Source organism: Ictidomys tridecemlineatus, chromosome Y (genome assembly GCF_052094955.1).
Source record: "Ictidomys tridecemlineatus isolate mIctTri1 chromosome Y, mIctTri1.hap1, whole genome shotgun sequence".
NCBI lineage: Eukaryota > Metazoa > Chordata > Mammalia > Rodentia > Sciuridae > Ictidomys > Ictidomys tridecemlineatus.
Genome location: NC_135494.1, coordinates 7,363,047 through 7,386,743, shown reverse-complemented (window position 1 = coordinate 7,386,743; position 23,697 = coordinate 7,363,047). Strand labels below are relative to the sequence as shown.

At 37.5% G+C, this 23,697-nt stretch overlaps 2 protein-coding genes across 3 annotated transcripts; one reads left to right on the top strand and one right to left on the bottom strand.

Moving 5' to 3' along the window:
- Positions 1-1,672: 1,672 nt before the first annotated feature.
- LOC144372019 (RNA-binding motif protein, X chromosome-like) lies at positions 1,673-12,830 on the top strand. The gene is made up of 9 exons (XM_078035442.1): positions 1,673-1,782; positions 3,402-3,514; positions 4,133-4,239; positions 5,938-6,112; positions 8,078-8,221; positions 10,828-10,942; positions 11,599-11,724; positions 11,802-11,890; positions 12,263-12,830. Exons 2-9 carry the CDS (start codon positions 3,406-3,408, stop codon positions 12,562-12,564), a joined length of 1,167 nt encoding a protein of 388 aa, XP_077891568.1. The 5' UTR covers positions 1,673-1,782; positions 3,402-3,405; the 3' UTR covers positions 12,565-12,830.
- Positions 12,831-16,079: 3,249 nt separating this feature from the next.
- Positions 16,080-19,126, bottom strand: LOC144372020 (testis-specific Y-encoded protein 1-like). Of its 2 annotated transcripts, XM_078035443.1 has the most exons (6): positions 18,470-19,126; positions 17,513-17,590; positions 17,303-17,414; positions 17,063-17,208; positions 16,878-16,963; positions 16,080-16,292 (listed from the first exon to the last, which is right to left on the bottom strand). In XM_078035443.1, the coding sequence occupies exons 1-6, from the start codon at positions 19,010-19,012 to the stop codon at positions 16,238-16,240; spliced, it is 1,020 nt and encodes a 339-aa protein (XP_077891569.1). In that variant the 5' UTR covers positions 19,013-19,126; the 3' UTR covers positions 16,080-16,237. The 2 variants fall into 2 exon arrangements, with proteins under 2 accessions (XP_077891569.1, XP_077891570.1); XM_078035444.1 differs by lacking the exon at positions 17,513-17,590.
- Between the last annotated feature and the right edge of the window lie 4,571 nt (positions 19,127-23,697).

The following is a 23,697-nucleotide window of genomic DNA, read 5'->3' as shown; positions in this document are numbered from 1 at the left end:
AAACACTGGATTAATATTCAGTTGAGATGAGGATTAAAAATACTTCAAAAGGCTCATATTGAGAATAGCAGTCCTCAGATTCAACTTTGACTTCAAGTAAGGTATACTCAGTGAAAGAGAATCAAAGTAGACTTGGGAACCAGAAACAAATGAACTGTTCCCAGATGCAACTCAGAGCAACAGAGAACAAGCTCATAGAAAATATCCACTTCATTTTATTAATTTTATTTTATTTTTTGGTACTATGCAAATTCATGCCATTGAACCCAGGGATGCTTAAACACTGAGCCACATGTTTGTATGTTTTTTAAACAGAGTTTCACTACGTTGCACAGGATTTCTCTAAACAGCTGAGGCTGGCTTTGATCTCATGATTCTCCTGCCTCAACCTCTGAAATTGCTGGGATTACAAGCATAGCACCACTGAAACCTGCTGTACATATACCTTTGATTTGCAAAACATACACACACACACACACACACACACACACACACACTTCATATTCTTAAAGGATTAAGCAAAACTCCAACCGGCAGTTGTTTTCTGGCTTTGGGGGATGGAAATGATGGGGCGGTCCTACCATGCCCACCTTCCTGCCTGCCTATGCCTCTTTGCCTAGAAAATTATTTCTCAAAATCAGAATGCCCCTACTCGATCATGCTTAAATATATTGTAGCTGTGCAGACTCTCTACCAAGCTTCTTTTCAGAGCGGCAACTGCTTGGCTTTCCAAGCTTCTATTTCTCAGCTCCAGTTTTTCCTTAAGGGGTTATACAGACAAATATTAATACAGCTTAATAGAATGAACACTTAATTGTTAAATATCATGGTTAGCATTGTAATTATTGGTTTATATGATAACAAATAATTTTATTTATGATTATACTTCTTAACTGAAAGACACAGATAATTCATGAATATATAAAATCTTTAAGCAAAATACTGACAATTCTTGAAATAATTTTTGGTTATTTCTTTATTTATTGAATTTTTCAAATTGAATTTTATTCTGCAAACTAATCTGAAGGAAATAATGATTTTTAAAATAGGAAAAATAAAAAATGCAGTGCAAAAATTTTTAGGCACATGAATATTTATTTCACTTAAGAATTCTGTTTATTAAGGATATTATTTTTAACTCAGAAATTACAGGAAAAAAGACATTGGGTCATGGTAATATATATTTATTACTTAGGATTTTTGCCTCAAATTTCTACATTCATTTACTTTGTAGGAAAATTAAACACCAAGTCCTCACAATTATTTAGGAAGATACAGTTGATTTCAGTTTCTAAACTTCTTAATTTTGCTTTTTAAAATCCTCACTTTTATTTAGTTTATATTCATTCTAAAAGTTTACTGCTTATTATGTTTTTCACATTTAAGAAAAAACAAACAAAAAAATCACACTTCTACATGGGTGAGAATATTGTCAATATTCTCATATTCAATATAAGGGGGATAAATTATGGATGATGGCTTCATAATAAAAATTGATTTTCCTTAAGCTTGGTTATGTCAAAGCAGTTGAAAAAAACAATTTGGCGATTTAGTTTTCTTCACTTTTCACTTTTCAAACCCTTTGCTAATGTTTTCAGGACACACCTTCACTTTTGCGTCCTCCAAGATCCCTACTTCCTTTGCGGCTCATCACAGACATACATCCGGGTGTCTTCTGGCTGCTTATATTGGTTGCCCCATTGACCTCAGCCGTTAGCTTAGCTGGTAATCTCCGAGAGGCCAGAACACAGATTATAAGGGAATCTGGAAAAAAAAAAAAAGGTAAGGAATGTGAAGTTTTAACCAGAAAGACCATTTAATGTCTAAGAAGGGAGAAACCGTAGTGAATTTGTGCTTAAACAAAAGTAAATGTAATCAAGTCTTCGATTTTTCTCTCAGGATTTTATCAGTCCTAAAAAAAAATGCTGTCAAGGTAAATTGTACGATCGCGGTTTAAGCAGATGTGGATTGATTGATGTTACTGTATGAAAACATGAATTTTTAATTGTGTGGTAAAAAATTCTCTTTAAGATGAGTTTCATTTGAAAGTAAATCCCGTAAAGTTCCCGGATTGTATGCATGAATGGGGGATGGGTTTATTGGGTTCAGTCATTGAGTTGGAAGGTGGGAAAACTGGTTAGAAAACGAATGTATTTAAGTTGGAAACTAGTCTTCTTTAAAATATATCACTCTTATAAAATTAGAAGTTTATAGTTGTTGGCTTTTGCTTTGTCATGGTATGGCGTATAGTCACGCATTGCTGGACGTAACGGAGGTCGCCATTTTGATTCTCGTGGCACTGGCCCCTCCCCCACCAAAAGTGCCTTTGCGGCTGCTGTGGTAGCTGCTGCGATTGGTGCGGCTTGTTGCTTGTCGCTTGCCACTTGCCTCCTGTGGCGGCACGCTTGCCGCTTGCAGAAAGTGACGCTTGCCGCCTGCCGCTTGTCACTGCCACACCGCCAGCAAAGCTTGCCACTTGCCGCTTGCTGCTTGCTACTGATCCACTACCGCCCTGACTGCTTGGTTGTGTAGGAATAGATAATATCTAAATATATATAGCAAGATATTTAACCACAGGTATTGAAAAGTAGAATGGGCTGATTTCAAAATGTCGAAATGGTTTGAACTAAATTAAAATTTTGGCATTCCATCTGAATTAGGATTACATACTTTAAAATATGTATTTTAAATACGTGAAATTAAAAAAATCTGACAGGCGGTTTTTGTTTAAATATGACTCGGAAAAGATCTATTTCCTATAAATTATAATTTTGTATGTTTTATAAAATTTTCAAAAGGGGAATATTTGGTAAATTTATGATTTGTGAGAGTAATAAAACGAGAAAAAGCAGGAAAACTAAAATGTTCTTAAAGAAGTTGTGGTACATTTTTGAAGATAAGAATTAGATGCTTTCCAAATAACATTTTGTTGTGTTAACTTATTTTTAGTTTAAGAACCTTTAAAAGAGAAATAAGTGTAATTGATAATTTATTGTGCATTTAGAATCACTAAGAGTATCTGAAATAGTCTTCCTAAAAGATCTGTAAAGTATATAAGAAAATAAGTGATGGTTAATTATACTGATTTAATCAGGCTATTTTGTGAATGTACTGTATATTTTTTATGCATATATTATCTTATATTAAAATGAAATTGTGTATGTAGCTCAGAAAAATGAAATTTAGCCTTCCTCAGCACATTTTTACATAGTTAGTTTTTTTTTTTTTTTTAGTTTTTTTAAAATGTTTTAACATTGATATTTAAGGTATTTTTCAAGTGACTTCTGATACTGTTAGGATTTTTTAAAGTTAAAAAAACAAGGACCAAGTTTAAGCCAGTATAGTGTACTTTACATGTGTCAAACACTATGATAAATTTTGATTCTTTTGGCTGCTTATAGCAAAATGATGGAAGCTGATCGGCCTGGGAAACTTTTCATAGGAGGCCTCAATACAGAGACCAATGAAAAGACTCTTGAAGTAGTATTTGGGAAATTTGGACATATACTGGAAGGTAATTCTTGGAAGCTTGTACACTTTAAAAAATAAATCTGTATTGATTATATTGAATAGCATATGAAAAAGAATACACTTATTGTTTTTGAAACTTACATGAGTACTATAGTTTATTTTTTTTATTAAGTAGTCATTTACACCTATTTTTCCATAAAATGTTTCTTGCAGGCAACTCCTACTATTGAAAATGAGAACAGAACAATAGCAATGATGTGGGTGGAACATGAAATGTGATGGCATTTCCTTTTGCTACATATATTTTAGCCTCTCATTGTCTTATGTTGTAGATAATTTATTTGTAGCATATTAATTTGATCATTATTAAACTACTTTTAGTAATGTTTAAATACTGCAGCTTTGGAATAGCATATTTCTAAAACTCTTTAATATTCCATGATATAAAGTTATTTCCTTTTGTTATTTAAGGTATTTGTAATAATGAAGTGTAAGATTCTGGGAGTTTATTTAAGGTATATTTCAAGTGGCTGAAAATATGTGTGTATCTTAATTAAAATCAAAGCTTTATGTGAAATTGTTATGTGAATTATTATGAAAATGTTGGAAATATTAAAAGTTAAATATTATGCGAATTAATAAAAGTTAAAATATATTACAGTTCTTTTGATGAAGGACAGGGAAACCAACAAGTCCAGAGGCTTTGCTTTTATTACTTTTCAAAGCCCAGCTGATGCTAAGGATGCTGCCAAAGATATGAATGGAAAGGTATGAATCTTTTTGGATTGTTTTCATATTTCTAAAACTTTTAATATTCCATGATGGCATGAGTGCCATAATGTTTATCCACTTCTTCTTTTTATCACATAAATCCTCAAAATTGTAGTTGGAAAGAAACTGAAATAAACAGAGCATTAAATAACAAGCATTGATCCTGTTACGTTAAGTTAGTATTGTAATAAGTAAATCGACTCTAAGTGAATGCCCACAAATATAATAAAAGTAGGCCAGTATTTATTTAAAATAATAAAAAACTAGGCAATTCATGAATAGGTTCCTGTGTGATGAAACTCAAGAAAAACATTTGGGGTAAAAGCCTACAGAGTCCTACATGTAGGGAAAATTTCTTACCATTAATCTGGGCCAAACATTATTGAGGGAGTTACATTTAAACAGGTTTCAGATTTAAGTATATGTTTAATTAACTGCAGATGGAGAAAGTGAATAAACTGATGAGGATATATAAGAATAGGTAATAGGTATTTCTGCCCCTAATTTTCCATTCCCTTTTTAAAAATGTTTTGTTTAGAAACCAGAATGGTTTTTTTTTCCAGTGACTATACTTTGTTTTATAGTACTGGACAAGTGTTTATTTTCATACAACAGTCATGGTTTTTTTGGATCTTAAGCTCTCCAGGTTGTTTGTCTCATATAACTTTAAGTTTTCAGTGGTTGTATGAAATACTGAATCCCTTTAACATTGAAGTCAAGGTTGCTTCATTATGGGCCATTTTTTTACTTCTTTTTCCTTCTGTTATCACAGTCTTTCATTGTTCTGTTACTCTTTGAAGAGTCTGCCAGTATGCCATCCTGTATTTTAAGGTGGTTTTTTTTTTTGCAGTTGTCAAAAATCACTTTTCATCAGATATAAAAGACTAGAAACATAATTTATTTAGATTTGCATGTTTCCTACATATATTTTATCCTCTCATTATCTTGTGTTTTTAAATAATTTATTTGTAGCATATTAATTTGATCATTATTAAACTACCTTTAGTAATATAATATTTAAATACTTCAGTTGTGGCATATCAAATTGCAGTTCCCTTAATTTATGCAATGCAAAATTACATTCATGGTATATTGAAGACCATTTATTCGATTTTCACATTTTGAAGTTTTATTTAAAAATTGTTTTTGAGTTTTTATTAGGTATAGAAGTATTTGACGTGCAGATTAATTAATGGCTATGCCTTCTTTTCATCTAATTTCCAAGCATGAAATAAGTGATTTGAGCTTAAATTAAATGTGTAGTATTAAATATATAGTCTTTCAAATGCTATTTTATTCACTGAAAAAAAATGCAAGCAGTGGATGTATAGGGAATGCTTTATGCATTGTTACAGAGTAGATGTTGTATATTTCCCTTCAAAATGACTGAGGTTAATTTTTTATATTAGTCAATGTTTTAAAATATTAGAGGTAATTCAGAGTATTGTAACAATTAGTATATGTGCTTATATGTACTTCCTGTGATTTAATTTAAGTGATTTATTTGCTGATTAGTTGTTTTATAATTTTGCATTGTAAATCACATGGCTATATCAGACGAAAATGTTTGCTTGGGGAAAACATTGCATTAGAACTAAAGAGTAGTTTCAGTAAGTAAATTTATCAAATATATTTAAGTTAAATTTTCTCAGTCCCTAATATTGACATGACATTTAATATACTTGATCATTTTAGTCTTTGGATGGAAAAACAATTAAAGTAGAGCGAGCCAACAAACCATCTTTTGAAGGTGGTAATAGGCGAAGACTACCATCTCTTTCAAGAAATAGAGGGCCTCCAAGAAGTCTGAGATGTGGCAGAGGAGGAAGTGGAGGAACAAGAGGGCGTCCTTCACGTGCAGGACACTTGGGTAATATTTAAACTTTAGGCATGAGCCAGGCCCAATGGCACTTGCCTTTAATCCCAACAGCATGGGAGGCTGATGCAAGAAGATCACAAGTTCAAAATCAGTCTCAGGAATTTATTGAGACTAAGCAACTTATATAGACCTTGTATCAAAATAATAATAAAGAAGGGCTGGGAATGTGGCTGAGAGTTTAAATGCCTCTGGGTTCAATACCTAATACCAAATAAAATAAGAATGAGTGCATTCATAAGATTGAAAAGTAAGTTTGAGTAGATAGAATAATCTCAATTTTACTTCAGTCATGAGCAAAAAAGAACTTCACTCACTAAAGAAAACAGTTTCTAAGTATTATAGAATTTTGTACTTTAGTCATGAGCAAAAATGAACTTCATGTATTAAACAAAACAGTTTCTAAGTGTTATAGTATTTTGAGAATTATTGCTATATCTAAAAATTTTAAAAATGAAATAGATTAAATTACAAGCTAAATTCAATGTATAATTATTGATACTAATTTTCTGTATCCCACAATTTGTCTGTATAATTTGATTTTTTTATCATATTTCTTAAACACATTTGTGTCTTTCTTTTTTGAGAACAGAATGAATCATTAAAAATGAAATTAATGAGCCAGGAAAGGTGATGTAAACTTATTACCTTAGCATCTTGGGGAGCTTTGATAAAATTAAAATTTGAGGCTAACCTTGGAAAGTTAAGGACACCTTTTCTTAAAGTAAAATAAATGATGAATGTATAATACAATGATAGAACACTTACCTATCAAGTACCAGGCTCTGTGTTGAATCCCTAATATTTCAAGTTAAAAAAAAAGTAGTATGGATGTTCTATTTTCATAAATGCCGTTTTGTTTTCTTTTGCAGTTCTAGAGATGGAATCTAGTTCACATGCGTGGCAAGAGTTCCACAACTGAGCTACATCCCCAGCCTTTTTTATTTTCTTAGAAATGTTCATACTATACCCAGGCTGGTGTGGAATTTGTAATCCTCCTGCCCTAGCCTCATGTCGGCAAGGATTACATTTCTTTACACCATACATAGTGGTATTTTTTTTTACTTTGTAGGAGAGAAAAGGGTAGAACTTTTCATTTTAAAAATACAATTGTCACATATTAGAGAAACTTTTTAAAATTTATTAGCCAATGTTAAAAAATGTCAAATGTTTAGCTGCCAGTTTTGATAATGAAGTAACTTACTGAAAATATTTTCTGAAGTGGTATTGCAGAGTTTGTTTTATATTACATTATTTTTTTCGTCAACTAAATTTACCTTGAAAATCAAAAGTTTACCAACTTTTTTTCTTGTCATATGTATGAGACATATTTTTAATTACCGGGCATTTGAAATACATGTTTTCATTCATTTTTCCACTTGAATAAAATTATTTCACTATTTAATGCACATTTCATGAAATTTTTTAGTTAAAGCTGAAACTTGCCTGAATTTAGTTATGGTTTTATTATAAATAAATCCTAAATATTGTATATTAAGTTATTTTTCAGGCAGTACATTTTTCTAATGAATCACATTTAATTCTGAGGAGGATACATCTCCTTATGTTAGGATGATATTTTGGTTAGGCCTGTAATGTTTTGAAAGATTTCTTGATAAAAAGCTTAGGTGAAAAATCGTTAATCCTCTTTCTCCTAATAACATTTTAAAATTGTTTCTGGATTTTAAACTATAAGAAAGTGATGGGATTCTGTTTCTCCACATTCTTTATAGCAGTACAAAATGACCCTTGAGATTTTTTTCTAGATTTCTCTAAATTGACCTCACCCTAGATTTTGAAATGTGCTTACATGGTAAAAGGAAATAAGATGTTTTGTTTGTGTAGATATGTGATTTTTAAAGACCATTATAGTGTACAACAAACATAAACATAAATTGAAACTGTATCATGTAAAAATTATCAATGTTTACCTAACTACAATTTTGTCTTTAAACACAGATGATGATGGATATACTGTGAATCTCAATATGAGTTCTTCTAGAGGGCCATTTCCTGTTAAAAGAGGTCCCACTTCAAGAAGTGGAGGTCCTCCTCCTAAAAGATCTGCTCCAACAAGAAGCAGTAGTAGTGTGGGAGGACGAGGTAAATGATGACAGTAAAATTAGTTTCTTATTAATGGAATTAATTTACATTAATTATGAAATAATGAATGAGAACAAGGTATTTTAAACTGGGTACTTAAATTAAACTCATGAAACCGGAGAAAGAATATGACATTTTCTAATTGACAGCTCATTTACTCTACATCTCAAAATTCGTAGATTTGTTTTCATTTTTTGCATGGGGGTACCAGATTGAACTCTGGCACATTCACTACCCTATTTTGTATTCAAATAGATGGGGTCTCAGTGAGTTGCTTAACACCCTATTTTTGTTGAGACTGGGTTTAAACTCAGGATCCTCCTGCCTCAGCCTATGGAACTGCTGAGAGTAAAGGAATATTCCACCACACCTGACTCAAAATTTTTAGATTTTTGTGAGCAAATATTTCAGCATCTGATTACAGATTCAGAAAGTATAATTAACATCAAATTGAAGAAAGCATTCCTTTAATTTTATGTGACATAGAATTTCTCTTTAATATTTCATTAGGGTCTCCTGAATGCCTTTGTTTTTTTTTTAGATTTAGTTTTGGTAGGAATTGTAGATCAGAATATTGTCATGATACTTAGGTGAATTTTTTAGGCATTTTTAATGAGTTGTTTGTTTACACTGGGGGGTGTGGGGGGTGGTTCTATAATTGCAAGCCATAATTGGAAGTTTGCCGTTAATTGTTTTCATTCATGGCAGTGCTTAAGTTTAAAAACACAGGTGATATATTTAAAATTATATATGGTACCATAGTGAATTTCATAAAACAGCATACTATTTAAAAAATTTAAAAAATGAATTGTAATTTTTTTTGTAACTAATAAAAGCCAACAAATTTGGTACATGAATTATTCCATAGAATCCCTGATAATGAGATAATGATGTCTTCTGCCCTACAGTAGAAAAATTGGGTGACTAATTTTATTTTTTTAATTTTTTTTTAGTTGCCAGTGGATTTTTTACTTTATTTATTTATTTATTTATATGTGGTACTAAGGATCAAAACCCACATGCTAGGCAAGCACTTTACCACTGAGCCACAACCCCAGACCCTGTGTGACTAATTTTAAAGTCCACAGTAATGCTTTTGAGCAAAAGTTTTATTTGATAAAAATATTAAAACATAAGTGAAAATATTGAAAAAAATGTTTCTACTTTTTCAGTAAGTTTTTCATTGGGAAATGTAAAATAAAGATTAAATAATATATAAGTTTAATAAATAAGAAACATATTACTTTGCCATTTAGCAGAGAAGAAATCACTGAGTGATATATTTTTAAAATAAAATCTTGAAAAAGATGTCAGCCATTTTAAGTTGACTGTAAATCATAAAGTGCACTTTGTTGTGAAATACATGGAGGAATTACATTAATCAGATTTATACTTGATTCCTTGTGGATATTTTTTTGGAAAATAATGTGAGATAAAGTTAAATCAATTGGAAAAACAAGTAATTTTGAGGAACTATAAACTCTTGGGTTGAATATAAAAGGAAATTAAGATGATCCAGAAACTGTATTTGGTTTGGTTTGCTGTTTATGGTTGTTTTGGTTGGTTGGTTGTTTTGATATGAGGGATTGAACACAAGGGAGCTTAACAATTGAACAACATTGCCAGCATTTTTAATATTTTATTTGGAGGCAGGGACTCAGTTGTTAAGGGCCTCATTAAGTTATGAAGCTAACCTTGAGCCCACAATTCCTCCTGATACTCAGGAGCCACTGAAATTAAAGACATATACCATGGTGACCATTAAAAAACAGTTCTTAATCTTACTCTTGTTTGAATAGTCATCAAAATGGATAGTACATCTATGTGTATATAAAAAGAACAAATAAAAATGGTTTAGTGGATAATATAGTTTATTCTTAATGTAGTTATTAAGCATATATTATTATACTTTTAACAATGTTTGCTTTGGAATATACCCTCCTTGTAAGCCAGTGAATATCAGTATTTGCAAATGCTTTTTGTATATTAGTAAGAACCAAATAAAAGATATTTTAGAGAGTGTTAGTTACCATATATAAAATCAAAATAAACTGAGGTCTTAAAAATAATTGGTGGAAAGAATCATGATAAATGGAGTAAGTGGGAACAAGGTTATGATAAAGCAATTTAATTTTTTATAATCTGGTTTAATATTGTGTTTTGAAGAAATGCTCAGTGATTTTTAACTAGAATAGCAATGTAAATATTAGAAAACATTTAAATCTATTCAGTTAAAACTTTTAATTATTTAAAGACATTTATGCATTTTTATATTTAGCACAGAGGAATCAATAGGCTAGAAATGAAGTTTATGAGGCTTTTGAAAAAGCAATTCAGAGTGACATAATGATAGAGGAGAAAAGTTGATATAGAGGTATACTTGATGATTGAATAATACTGCTAAAATATACTTAACCCAGAATTTTAAGCTACTACTTATGGTAATTTAAAGACTATGCAATATGCCAGTTTGTAGAAATATGTCTGAAGGTTGGTTATTTTAAATATTAACATATTAAAGAGCAGGGCTGTTCTTTTTTTAAATTTTTGTCTGTATGAACCATGGGTAACTTGGAATAGTCACATAATTTATCTTAAAATTAAAGGTCCTGTGTCTCGAGGGAGAGAGAATTATGGAGATGGGCCTCGCAGAGAGCAAGTCTCTTCCCGGAGAGATGATTATGTGTCACCAAGAGATGATGGTTACTCTTCTAAAGATAGGTAAAGGAGATTAATAAAAAATAGTTTCTTGTTGAGTGAAGTATTTAAAATTAAATGTTTTAAAGTGAAATATTCAGTGAAATGTGATATAATATGCTTTATGAAATAAATATTTCTAATTCTGAATATTTATGAGGACTTCATATTCATAGAATTAAAAAGTGTGTGTGTGTGTGTGTGTGTATGTATTTGCATGCTCTTTTCCTAGTTAGTTATATGTATATCATCCGAACTCTACTTGGTATATTTCCACCACAGAATTCATAGGAATATTTATATAAAAGTATTTGAGTTTCTTAATTTTTTGAGCATGTGTGGTTGGAATAGCTGGGTCATATGGTGAAGTTTCGCTATTTGAAGAGTTAAGGAATTTTACATAAGAGTACATACGTATTCCATCAGAAATGGACCAACTTTCAGTTTTCCTGGGTCCATATTTAAAATTTAAAGCTATTGTCTATTTTTAAAAATTTTAATACTATTAATGGGTATTAGAAATGTGTCCCACTATCAAGATTTTGTTTGCATGTTTCTGATATCTATATTATTTGGGCCTGTCTATTCAAATAGTTTACTTTTTCAATTGAAATTTTTTTGTTATGTTTGAGTTGTAGTTTTGTGAATACTCAGTTACTGTTTAAATTTATTGCCTTAAGTTATTCAAGCAGAGTTTATCCAAGTTCCCGAGACACCAAGGATTATGTTCAGCCACATAGAGAATATGCATACCGTGATTATGGCCATTATAGTTCTCGAGATGATCATTCTTCTAAAAGTTATAGGTATTGTAATTTTTTAACTGGCTATATTATTTGAAGTTTTTAATTCTAATATTAAATAAGTTTTTTTTTAAATTTAGTGATCGTGAAAGCTATGGTGGAGGTCGTGATAGAGATTATTCAGATCATACAACTGGAAGCTCTTACAGAGAGGCATATGAAAGTTATGGTAAGGGTTTGACTTTGACTTGTAAATTGCACGTTATATTTGTCAGATTAGTGTCTTAGTGGAATTTTAGTTAAGATGTGAAACAATATATAGCATAGCAATTTTGATTAGTTTGAAGATCTGTATTATTTTAGTGATCGTGAGTTTAAATGAAAGATTTTAAAGAAATTTGGCATTCTCATCTTTCCCACTAAAGGAAAATTAGAGCATTTTAAAATAATGAGAATGCTTAATTCTGTTAAGTATAGGAATGAGGTAAATAGTTGATACTCCAGCCATGTTCATTTCCTTTTTAGTACATAATTAAAGTCATAGTTTTGATAACCAAAAAATATTTATTTTAATATTGTAATTTGATCACTGACCCTACAGGGAGCTCCCGAAGTGCACCACCTACACGAGGACCTCCACTGGCTTACGGTGGAAACAGTCGCTATGAAGATTACAACAGCTCACGAGATGGATATGGTGGAAGTCGGGAAACTTATTCAAGTAGCCGAAGTGATGTCTATTCAAGTGGTCGTGATCGTGGTGGTAGGCAAGAAAGAGGGTTTACATCTTCTCTGGAAAGGGTGTACAATACTCCCAGAGAATCATATAGTAGCTCCAGATGTGGGGGTTCTAGAGGTCATGAGAGAAGCCGATCTGAAAGAGGGGCCCGAAGCAGATATTAAAAATAACACTCAGTTGCTTACCAAATTTTCCATAAAAAATACTACTTTTGCTGTGTTAATTGAATACTACACTAAGCGAGTATGTTCACTTTTGTAGGGGAGAGAATGTATTAACTATCTCTCCATGAAATATTTAAGAGGAAAATTGTTCATAATAATCCCATAAATGTTATTGTTAACTGAAAAATAAACATTATCAGTTTAGATTTAAAAAAATATATTGTTAAATTGTTCAAAATAAAAATTTGCATGAAATCTAATTTGTTGTTTGATTACAATGTGATAAAAGGTTAAGAGGAAGTTTGGAAGGATAGTGTTTATTTCAGTTATCCCATGTGTATTTGAATTAAATCTTTACAAAATAAGTATGTTAACTTCCCCTTATCAATGTTTACTTGTTATACATTTTATCAGGTTAACAAAGTCAAGTTTTATCTTTTACATAAAAGATTTGAGATATATTCAGGGAGGATGCAGAGTGATTATAAAAGTAAAAATGAAAATTAGACATTGTTAGGACTTTAATCAAGACTGAAATAATGCACTTGTATATGTGTACAAATAGAAGTGCACAGGTAGCATTCCTATGTATGACAAACAGCAGTGCAAGCATTCTACCTGCAACCCCATTGATTTCTCTGCATGTAGTAGGACAGTATAAAAAAATTGTTAAAAAGAATCCTTACACTGAGGGCTGAGGAAGGTATCAAAAGTGCACTATATTCTGATAAAGATGTTCTGCATACTCTGTTGCTAGAGAGAAATTACAGTCATGTAATTTTTAAGACTTTTAATTTTTTCTTTTGTGGGGAGGGTGGTATAACCAGGAATTGAACTTGGGCATACTCAACATTGAACCACATCTCTAGCCCTGTTTTGTTATTTTATTTAGCAACAGAGTCACTGAGTTGCTTAGCACCTCACATTTGGTGAAGCTGGCTTTGAACTCATGATCTTCCTGCCTTTGCCTCCTGAGCTACTGAGATTAAAGGTATATAACCACCACGCCCAGCTTCATTCTGTATTTTTAAATAAATTCATACTTTTATGATAAATTAACATTTAATCCTGCATGCCTAAATTTATATATTTGTTGGGTCATTCTTACCTAACTATAGAGGCCAGTGTATCAAGGGTTGGCTCTCAAATATATGGGAAAATCTACATTTACAAAATCCTAAGAAGAGAACATAGATACAGTGGTGTTGGTAAAAATGTTAGCCATCAAGGACTAGTGACCTCTTGAATCTTTAGTACCCCAAATTGCTGTTAGTGACTACATCTGACATTTCCAATTGTATGAGCCTGCCCTATATTTAAGTTCTAAAAGTACAGGCTGTATTTTAATTTTTATCAGGTTTTGTTTATTAAAACCTCAGATTTAACCTGTTAGCATTGCCTACTACCTTGGAGATCTACCTATAGAAAGCTATAAGATCTCTGTTCCCCATTTTATGTATGGGTACACACCCGTGTATATTATCTATAATTGTGCTTGGTCTATATATTATATACTTGGGATCAAAATTGACATTAGATAAATGAGCACTTAAAGTGTAAATAAAAATGGATCCAAATCTCTCTTAGTTTATGGGACCATTTCTTCTTGAACCAGTATGAATTCCCTTAATCAAAGCTGGGAGTATAGTAGCTGATTATCAAGAAAAATTAATTTTGGAGAAACTGGGTAAATAGTACTCATAATAAACACTTTGACACAAAATGCTTCAAGAGCCTTCTGACATTAAGAGGCTGCTGAGGGGGCTGGGATTGTGGTTCAGTGGTACATCACTTCCTAGTGCGTGTGGAGCCCTGGATTTGATCCTCAGTGCATTATAAAAATGGAAAAAAGGTATTGAGTCTAACTACAATTTTAAAAAAATATTTTTAAAAGGCTGTTAATAGTAAACTTGAAGCTAAGTTAAATACTTTCGAAGCTGATGTAATGGGCTTGGGTGATCAGATAAAAAGTTTTAAGTCAGACACAGTTATGTTCTTATCAGTTTGTATAAAGTCTTCCAAACAATAATTCTCAGTGTGACTGGAAAAAGATAAAGGTGTAACTATTTTGATTTTGGAATCATAAAAGGGTTAATCTAGATCTCTTGCAAGTACATCAAACATCCAAGCTATGCAGGAAAGTTGCAGTCCTATGTTATCTCCAGTATTACAGAAAAGCTTTCGGATGACCTAAATGATTTCAATCCTTTGAATATGCGGAAACATTACATGGTTTGTCAAGGGCTTGTTTTCTTATTCTTGATTCTGTGTGGTTTTCTTACAGTCAGCTGGAAGCTTGTCAGATATCAACACCTCTAAGAAGATATGCATTAGTTGCAGTTATAATATAAAAAAGCAGGGAGATGTGGGGAGTAAGTGAGCTTTGTTTACTGACTGATCCCAAGGTATAGCAATGGCCAAGTGTGGGAAAACATTTCTTGCCAAAGGACGGTTCTGTGAACAGGCTTGATGAAATCAATACTTTCAGACCTTCTGGTACAATGTGATTTCTGGCCCCAGGATGTTCCTTACACTGTAAAGCAGGAGCATCATGAGATATTTCACATTCTCTTTTTACTAAACAAAGATGCCTTTTAATAATTCATTATCCTTGAATATTTTACAAAGCTGCTGCTATTAAATTCCTGATTGAGACCACATATAATAAACATTTCAACTATTTTTATACCATTATTTCTCATTCCAAACATGGTGTCCCACCTGGCCCCAACTTTGCTTAAAAATGTCTTTCCCTCTGTGATTTTCTTACTTTCCAATGTCCCCTTCTTGAGATCTTTTATTCCATAATGTTTTACTCAGCAGAAATCATGATTGCTAAAAAGTAAAAGCTAGAAGTTCCTCCATAATATAGAAGGTAGTACCATAATTAAATAGGGAAGGCAACAATCATGGAATTGCCTTTAGTGATATTCACAAGAAATTATATAGATATTTACTGAACAACTCTATTATACATTAGGATTGCTGTGGCTGAGCTGCTACCCAATCTGCACCTGGGTCAACTAATCCTGGTAGCAGCTGATCAAGCCAAAAGTTTTGGGTTCAGAAGCTATTTCCCTTCTCTATCCCATGCTTTATATGACATGTGGTTTCAAGACTGAGTGAGGGATTGACTTGGGAGAACAAATTAGTACCAGTCTTCCAGGCCAAGGAATATCAGCTAATGGGTGATTGTGTTTCAGCCCAAGCCACCACCCCTGACCCCATCATTTGCAGCCAAGACTTGTTGCTCTTAGAGACACCAGAGCAAATGCCCCATGCCCACTCCACCATCAGAATGGCTCTATGTCCAGGAGATTTGAGGCCACAGGCCTGAAATCAGATTTAACCTGATAGCATTGCCTACTCCAGGGCCCTGCGAATGCAGATTCAGCATCACATCCTCCTCACCCAGTGCAACCCTGGCATCCCAGGATGGAAAACCAGAGGCACTGTGTGGGGGCACTGTCCTACCCACCACTTCAGAAGAGACAGGGGAAAATGACAGCCTCCAAGAGTGTTTATTTGCCCATCCAAACTGGATCACTTGTTCGAGGACCTGTCCCCTGAGGGTGTGGATCCTGCAACCCCTCCACTGTGTGTCGCGTGGTAAAGAATCACGGAGATGATTTCACCTCTTGTGGGCCCGAGTTTGCACAGGTCATGAAGGAGGTCAGCCAAGCCATGGGGCTGCATCCTCCTCTCGTGGGCAGCCAGGGTCACCACTCCTGTGCAGAGAGGGAACCAAAATGCTTGCAGGGGCAGTGCCCATGCAGGTAGGAGACAGTGAGGAATGCCACAGCACCTCTGCACCTTTTGAAAGGCCTGTGTTGATACTGGGATGGCTTCCCTGGTCCAGCTCTGCTAGCCTAATGTCAGACCTCCCTTCTTCTCCCCGCAGCTGCTCCCAGCTTCTGCCCTCTTTTGCCAAAGCAATCGCTGAGCCTGTGCGATTATTGGTAGGGGCCCTGGTGGATGCCTTCAGGTGAGGAAGGAGCAAGGCTGAGCCCTCTGAGCAGGACCTGTGGAATCCCGTGGCCAGGATGAGTGAGGGCTTTGTGGGACCCACATGAAAGCTCTTCCATGTCAACCGATGGTCAGGCCTTCAGCCTCACTGATGGCCCCCAGGATGGCTCAGCCACCCTCAGGAAGCCAGCAGCAGCCCAGGGCTATACTCCCAGCTTGTCCTGGGCTGCTGCCACTGAGGCTCCAGTCCCCTGGGCCAAAGCAGTGGTGGTTTGTACATTTCTGACACAGGGCCCCCAACAAGTTTGCCTCTCAACAAGTTGTCCCCCCAACCCCTGGTCTCTCACCTGGCCTTCTGCAGCTTCTCTCTGTCTGGGTCATCCACCCCCAGGTAGTAGGGTAAGGGGTTGAGCCACAGGTCCTCCATGATGATCTGGCAGCACAAGTGGGAAAGGTCTGGTCCAGGTCCACACCCCATTTCCCACTGGGTTCTCAGTTCTCTAGGGGATGGATGACACGCAGTGCTGCTTACCTCAGCAATCCTGTTGGAGCCTGGGCAGTGTCGGGTGGCCAGCCAGTCGAAGAAGGTCAGGCTCCTGGCATCCACAAAGCTGCTGGTGGGTTCATCTACACAATCCCAGTACCACTGGACCCCCGTTGAATGAGTCTCCTTATACCCTGTGGGTGGCCAGACACATCAGGCAGCATAATGTTCCCCAGGAGGACAGGCTCCAGACTCTACCTTGACCCCACATAGGGAGAGCCCTCCTACCTGTGATGCCAACCAGATACTCCTTGGTGATGACCTCGTTGCGGAAGTAGGGGTTGTGCCGAAAGGAGAACTTCATGCTACAGCGATTCTTGGCAGGGCTCACATCCTCCACCTGCCAGGCAGGGGAGGAAGGCAAGAACAGAGCTGTTGATACAGAGTTGAGGGGAATCCATGCCCTGACGACCCGCTGTCAGAAGGACTCAGGCTGACCTCTAAATTGGACACGTAGCCAAGCAGGTCTTTGTCTTGGTGGGTGATGATAGCTGACAACTGGGGGTGGTACCCCATCTGCTTTGGGTCAAGGAGCTCTCATTTACTGTGATGGGAGAGCCAGATGCCCCAGAGCCAGCAGGAAGAGCACCAACACCGAGAGCTGTGTAGGACCTGACTTGGGAGCTGGGCCTTTGTACGGGTCTGACCCAGTACAGGCCCCAGGCATTCCTCAGAGGGCCTGTGGTCTGCCTACACACCGTGTGATCAATGGGTGTTTTCAGGGAGGGGCCCAGAACTCAGCCCAGATCCCTGTGTGCTGCAGTGGCACTGCTCACCATCTTCAGAGCCACCAAAGGGGTCCGAGGGGGTTCAGGGACAGCTCCTTGCATCTGCACACAGACTGCAGTTGTTGGCATTGTGGTCTGCTGTACACAGCTGGCGCCCTGCACCACCACCAAGCCGAACCATGGCCGGGGCCATTGAAGCCATATGGCACCGGACCGAGGGCCTGGCTGCCAACAGAGCAGGCGCCGAGGCAACCTGAGAACTGTATCTGCGCCACAGACAAAGAGTCTCCAGACTCCGGGCTTTTGGAATTCCACTATCACCAGGAGTAAGAATGTAGACTTCTCCGTAGGACAAGATGCTGCTCGATGGTGGTGCATTGGTGCATCGCTGAGTAGAGCCTACCACTGTGTTGGGCCAGCTTTTTGCTGTGGTCCTAGACTCTCAGGCCTTAGCCCTAGTGATGCCTGCCAGCAGAGTCATAAATCACTAGGCGATTTTCACCGACAATGCTCTCTTACGGCTCTCAGTCGCATCCTTTCCTGGTGTGCCCGAGTCCCAGCCCTCCTATGCCATTTCCACAGAGCCTTCCCAGTTGGACAATTCCAAAGGCCACACCCCCAGCCCAGACCTAAGGAAAGCCCCACAGCGTGAGCTAGAGAAGGATACCGCTTTGGCCCAGAAGCCAGGGATGCTGTCGATGATAGCCCTTCGGCGGTCAAGATAAGATCCCCGCCTTCGGGCCAGCTTCCGCCTCAGCCGAGCATAGGAGCGACTACCGCGGGCTGTCGTAGCTCTGAGCTCCCACTGAAGGACCGCGAGCTCCTGCATCGGGGAGAGCCTCTTCCTGGAGGCCCGCGCTGTCAGTACCAGCCAATTCTCCTCTGGAGGTACTTCGGATTCCTCCTGCTGGTCCTGGGTCTCTATCTCCACGACCTCCACCACATCCAGCAGCATAGGAACCGCCCCTCCGGCGGGAGATGCCCCCTCTATCCACGAGAAGGCCTCGGGGTCTGGCTGGGCCTCCAGAGGGCCCAGCGCGGCCGCTTCACACGTGCCGGCAGGCACCATCCATGAGGCCCAGTTCACTACAGGGCTCTCCTCCCCGACAGACCCCCTGAACGCCCCCTCCTGGCGGCAGTTAACTGGGCCATCCTGGTCTCTGGGATCTGGCGCTGTCTCCCTTTCCCCGCCCCCTGCTTCACTAGCCATGTGGCCCCAAGCGCTGCTGGAGATGGTCCACACCGACCAGGCGGCAGCAGCAAGGCCCAGTTGCAATCTGCTAAGCCTACTAGCTGGCGCTCACCCACCCACTCGCCCGCAGCCGGAGGCCTTTGCGCCGGAAGGAATTTAGCGTCAACCCCCCCCCACGCCGCCGCCTGCTGGGGCGCCTCCCGCTGGGCTATGTGACGTCAGCCGCCGCTTTGTCCCCAGCCACCTTGCGTAGGCACACCATTTCCGTCGCCTTTGGGGCCCAATTGGCAAGCGGCTTCAGGGCTTTCCCATGCCAAATGTCTCCTCTTGGGTTCCTCCACAGCTGGCAGCTGTGCCCTGGTGGCCCAGCTTGTTAGGCCAGCGTCGCCTTTGTCTATTTCGCCTTGCTCCCTGATCCCAGGTAGGGCTTTCTGTGCTCTTTGCCCTAGCAGCCTGTTGTTTGTTAGGCAACCTACTTCACCCGTGAGGGAAACCTTCAGGTGCTGGACGCTGGAAGCAGAGGCAAGTCTTCTGCTGGCAGGACTGGAATTCCCAAAGGGCAACTGCATTGCAGAGACAAAGGCTTACATTGCCATAGCCTTCAGGAAACGAGATTACCAGTGTTCCCCAAATACGGAGTCACTGTGGCCCCGGGAGCTTTGGTTAAGGCCAGGGGCCTGTGGGCTCTCTCAACCTGCCTTCTTTGCCCCACAGTTATGTGAGTGCACAGGGCAGCAAAGGGAAAGGGAGTCCTAGCTGCTGTGGAAGCAGAGCCCTAAGGCCTTTGGGATGGAGTAGCACCCTTTCCAGGGGCTTAAGTTTCCAAGGACATCACCCTGGGCATGTGCACAGCTCAGCTCTGCCTTTGTCTTCATCCCCTTTCTGTGATAATTCATGTCAGGACTGGCTGCAATGAATGGCCGTTGGTAGTTGTGGCCTGTGGGAATGTCTTGGCCAGAATGGGGCACCTGTGTTGCCTTTGGCCCAGGCGGCAATGCCTAAATGCCCTGGTGACCCTGGTGACCCTGGTGACCACGAAAAATGGCCGGAGTTTAGACCTGCTCTGAGAGGAAAAGTTCAGGAACCAGAATGAGTCTGTTTGTGCCCTGCTGTGATCAGAGTACTGGGGGATGGGGGGGGGGGTTGGTTGGAAGGAAGGATGAATGATTCAGATGTTAAGGTGGGAGTAAGAGAGGGAGCAGGCAAGGGAGACAAAGTTGTTAGAAGCATCTGAGCAAAGAATTTGAAATTTCACATGAATTTCTTTCCTGTGAATGGTTCATGAGGCATGTGAAGCTTATGTTCTTTGGTGGTGGACATTCGGATGCTATAGTGTTCCCTTGGGCCATTTTATGGAGATTGCCATGGTGTTCGGGAGTTGGAGTGCCCTCACCTAGCTTCACCACCTATTTTCTGATTCTGTTGTTGTCTACCTTCTCTACACTTATTGTTAGCATTGGTTAACTAAGGGTACAAACAGGGATGTAAGGCCATTTGTACACAGTAAGTTTTGTGGCCCACTGAATTACCCTGGGGCCCTGCTATTTATGTGCCCTTTCAGATCCTATTTTCCTACATGATTCAGGGCTTTCCATGTAAAACTCTGTAATCTGTGTTTATTAACACAGTCCTGCAAACTCTTCCCGACCAATCACAGCTTAAAAAATGTATTTATAATGTTTATTTATCTCATAAGGGTCATTTATTACTGATGACATTTTCCTTTTGGGCGCGTATCCTCTGATTTATTTTGCGTGTGCGCTCTTTCAAATGTCGTGCTGAAGAATAACAATATTTTCTATTCTGTTGAAAGCATCCACACATCTTGAGGATTTTAATCAGGCTTGCAACTTTATCTTCTTTTTGTGGTCGTCAAGGATTCCCGTATTTCTCAGACATAGGTACACAAAATATACAGTGGACTGCCTACATATAGTGGCATCTAAGGTGGGAGTAAAGAGAGTAAAAATGTATGTATGAGATTTTATGTCTCTAAGTCAGGTGAGAGACCTGTATTAATATTCACACTCCAACTTTTTTGATAATGTAGGTAAATTTAAAGGCTGGTTGTTGTCATGCACATTGGGTTATAAGTTTTGCATGATGGATGGTCTTTTGGGGCCCTGGCCCCAGGCCATTTAGCATTTGTAGCCCCATCACCTAGATGGTGATTTCTGGTGTTCACTGATAACAAGAATCTGGATTCTTGCCAGACATATATGCCTTGTCTGCCTGATTCATGCAGAGGAACACATTTTTTTCCCTCATCAATGAAAAGGCTGCTTGTTTTCAATTGCCAAAGAAGATCATTTTTGTAACCTAATCAGAAGATCGGTTCACTCTTAAACACTAACTGGGTGGTAAATATAGGCAGGCAATGTATGACTTAAGGATTTTGGTCCTTTGGGATACAATTTGGGATTTATAATTTTTCCTTGGTGAGTGAAGCTCTCTCTTATTTCTAGTTACCGTGTGTCAATATTCTTCCCTTTGCCATACTCTCCCACTATGATATTTTGCCTCATCTAGAGCCCAGATCTGAGGAAGCCACCAACCATGGACTAAAACACTGAAAAAATAAATCCAATTAAACTTTTCCTTCCTTAAAATTGTTGGGTCTTTTTATCACAATAGCACATTGCTGACTTAAACATGAGGCTAACTGATGTTTGCCCTGCCCACATCCTCACATACTTCTAGTCTTAAAGCGTGGGCCATTAACCAGTTACTTTTTCATCTTGGTAACATGACCCAGAGGAAAGCAATTGTTTCTGCTGGAGTCCTGCTTATTCCATGTGTAGCAATGAAGCAAATATTGAAGATCATCATTCATGTATGCTGAGAAATTCCAGCAGCCTCTGTTGCAGAATACAACAGTCATTAATATGGTATTATGTAAAAATGTGGATGTGTAACCGATGTGATTCTGCAACTTGTATTTGGGGTAAAAAATGGGAGTTCATAACCCACTTGAATCAAATGTATGGAAGATGATATGTCATGAGCTTTGTAATGTTTTGAACAACCAATAAAAAAAACAAAAACAAAAACAAACAAACAAAAAATAAATAAATAAAATATGTAATAGACAAAATTATTTCATCCTAACTTACCTGCAAAGCACAACGACCGTCTACAGACTGCCTATGTAGAAATCAGGCCTGTGTTGTTCTCCAGACAGATTTTTCTTCAGTTTTAGGACATAAGGTGAACCTCAGAATCCACCTTATAGGGCTGCAATTTATTTTTCCTTCCATATTCTATTTTCCCTCTTGGCTAAAGGCTTCCTCCAGTCTCTTAGGTGTGAGAATAATATACTCTAGGATATATGTTGTGCATTGCCCCCAAAGGTTTTCTCTTCAAAAAAGTGAGAGGTCAAAATCTTTTGCCATCTTGCTTTAGACGATTAGTATAAAAATGCGAAGTATAGCAAGATTATGGCCACAGACAAAAACAAGTTCTGACTGATGTGAAATATTAGAGCTTGAGGATTACAAAATATCAGAGGGAGAGAATCGCAGTTCTCCTAATTGAATATTACTCAAAGTGACCCTCGGTGAGTCATATTGAGAGGCATGAAGAGAACTATGACATTGCAACAGAGAGGAAAATATTTGAACTGAAATATAGAAAATTCACTCAATAGCAGAATTCCTCCAAAGCCTGACAAGTGCTGTGCTAGATTTCTGTGGCATGGAGAAGATAACCCTATCAGTATAGTATGGATTAGAGAGTATGGCATTGTTGGCAGGAGTTGAGGGAAGATAATTAGAGCATCAGAGTGATTAAAGTCATACCCACACTATTTATTTATGTGAGTCAAATGCAAGTCACTCAAAATGAGAGGTGAACCTGAGTTATTACATTTGAACAATAAATCAGTATAGAATATTACTGAGGGATTTGCAGACTACAGAATAATCTTTACTGACAGAGGTAGGGATATTAAGAGTAGATATTGCAATCTTCACTCCCAGTTTTGCAAAGTGAATCCCTTAACATGATGGCAGGTGTTTCCCAGAGCAAGTCTTTGCCCATGAAGTCACCCACTGTATGTATGCTAACACTAAGTTAAGGCATGGTTGCCCTGACTTGTGATTTGCAGGACCTTTCCTTTATATGGTCCTGATGACTGTGTAACAGCATAATAGGAAAATAAATGGAAAAGGAAAAAAAAAGCATATTATGTAATTTAATCAAGAAGAGAAGCAGCAAGACTACTTTTCCACTTGTCCTAAAGATAATGTATAAGTATAGATTAAGATAGGCTGTGATTAGCTAGATATGTTACTTATTACTGGTTCAAGGAAATTCAGACATTTCTGTTTAATTCTCCCCTCTTTAATTCATACCTAAGTCTTGAGGGAATTAGGGCACAGTGACAGATGGCTAACAGTGCATTGTTGGAACACTAGATAGATACCATCATATAATTTTGGAATAAGGAGTTAGAAGCTTATTCTTATGTCTAAAACTATGCAGTACCTAACTATACACTACCCATTGGAAATGATTACTTATTTGCACTAAAAACTCTGTTTAAATAACTTCATAACTGGTTAGTTTGCCAGGATTTCTTGTGATCAACCCTGGACAGCAAAAAATTGGCAACTCATATTTTTTCTTTCTAGACAGAGAAAACACAACAAACAAACAAAATCCTCTAATCCTCATGCATAAAAACATTCAAAAAGTTTTAAACA

Coding starts and splice junctions, on each gene's coding strand:
- LOC144372020 (XM_078035443.1), bottom strand. CDS start 19,012: ATGGCTAGTGAAGCAGGGGGCGGGGAAAGGGAGACAGCGCCAGATCCC. Junction 17,415..17,512: donor GCTACGTGTCCAATTTAGAG/GTCAGCCTGAGT, acceptor CCTGCCTGGCAG/GTGGAGGATGTGAGCCCTGC. Junction 16,293..16,877: donor GAGAAGCTGCAGAAGGCCAG/GTGAGAGACCAG, acceptor CTCTCTGCACAG/GAGTGGTGACCCTGGCTGCC.
- LOC144372019 (XM_078035442.1), top strand. CDS start 3,406: ATGATGGAAGCTGATCGGCCTGGGAAACTTTTCATAGGAGGCCTCAAT. Junction 6,113..8,077: donor TTCACGTGCAGGACACTTGG/GTAATATTTAAA, acceptor CTTTAAACACAG/ATGATGATGGATATACTGTG. Junction 11,891..12,262: donor AGAGGCATATGAAAGTTATG/GTAAGGGTTTGA, acceptor CTGACCCTACAG/GGAGCTCCCGAAGTGCACCA.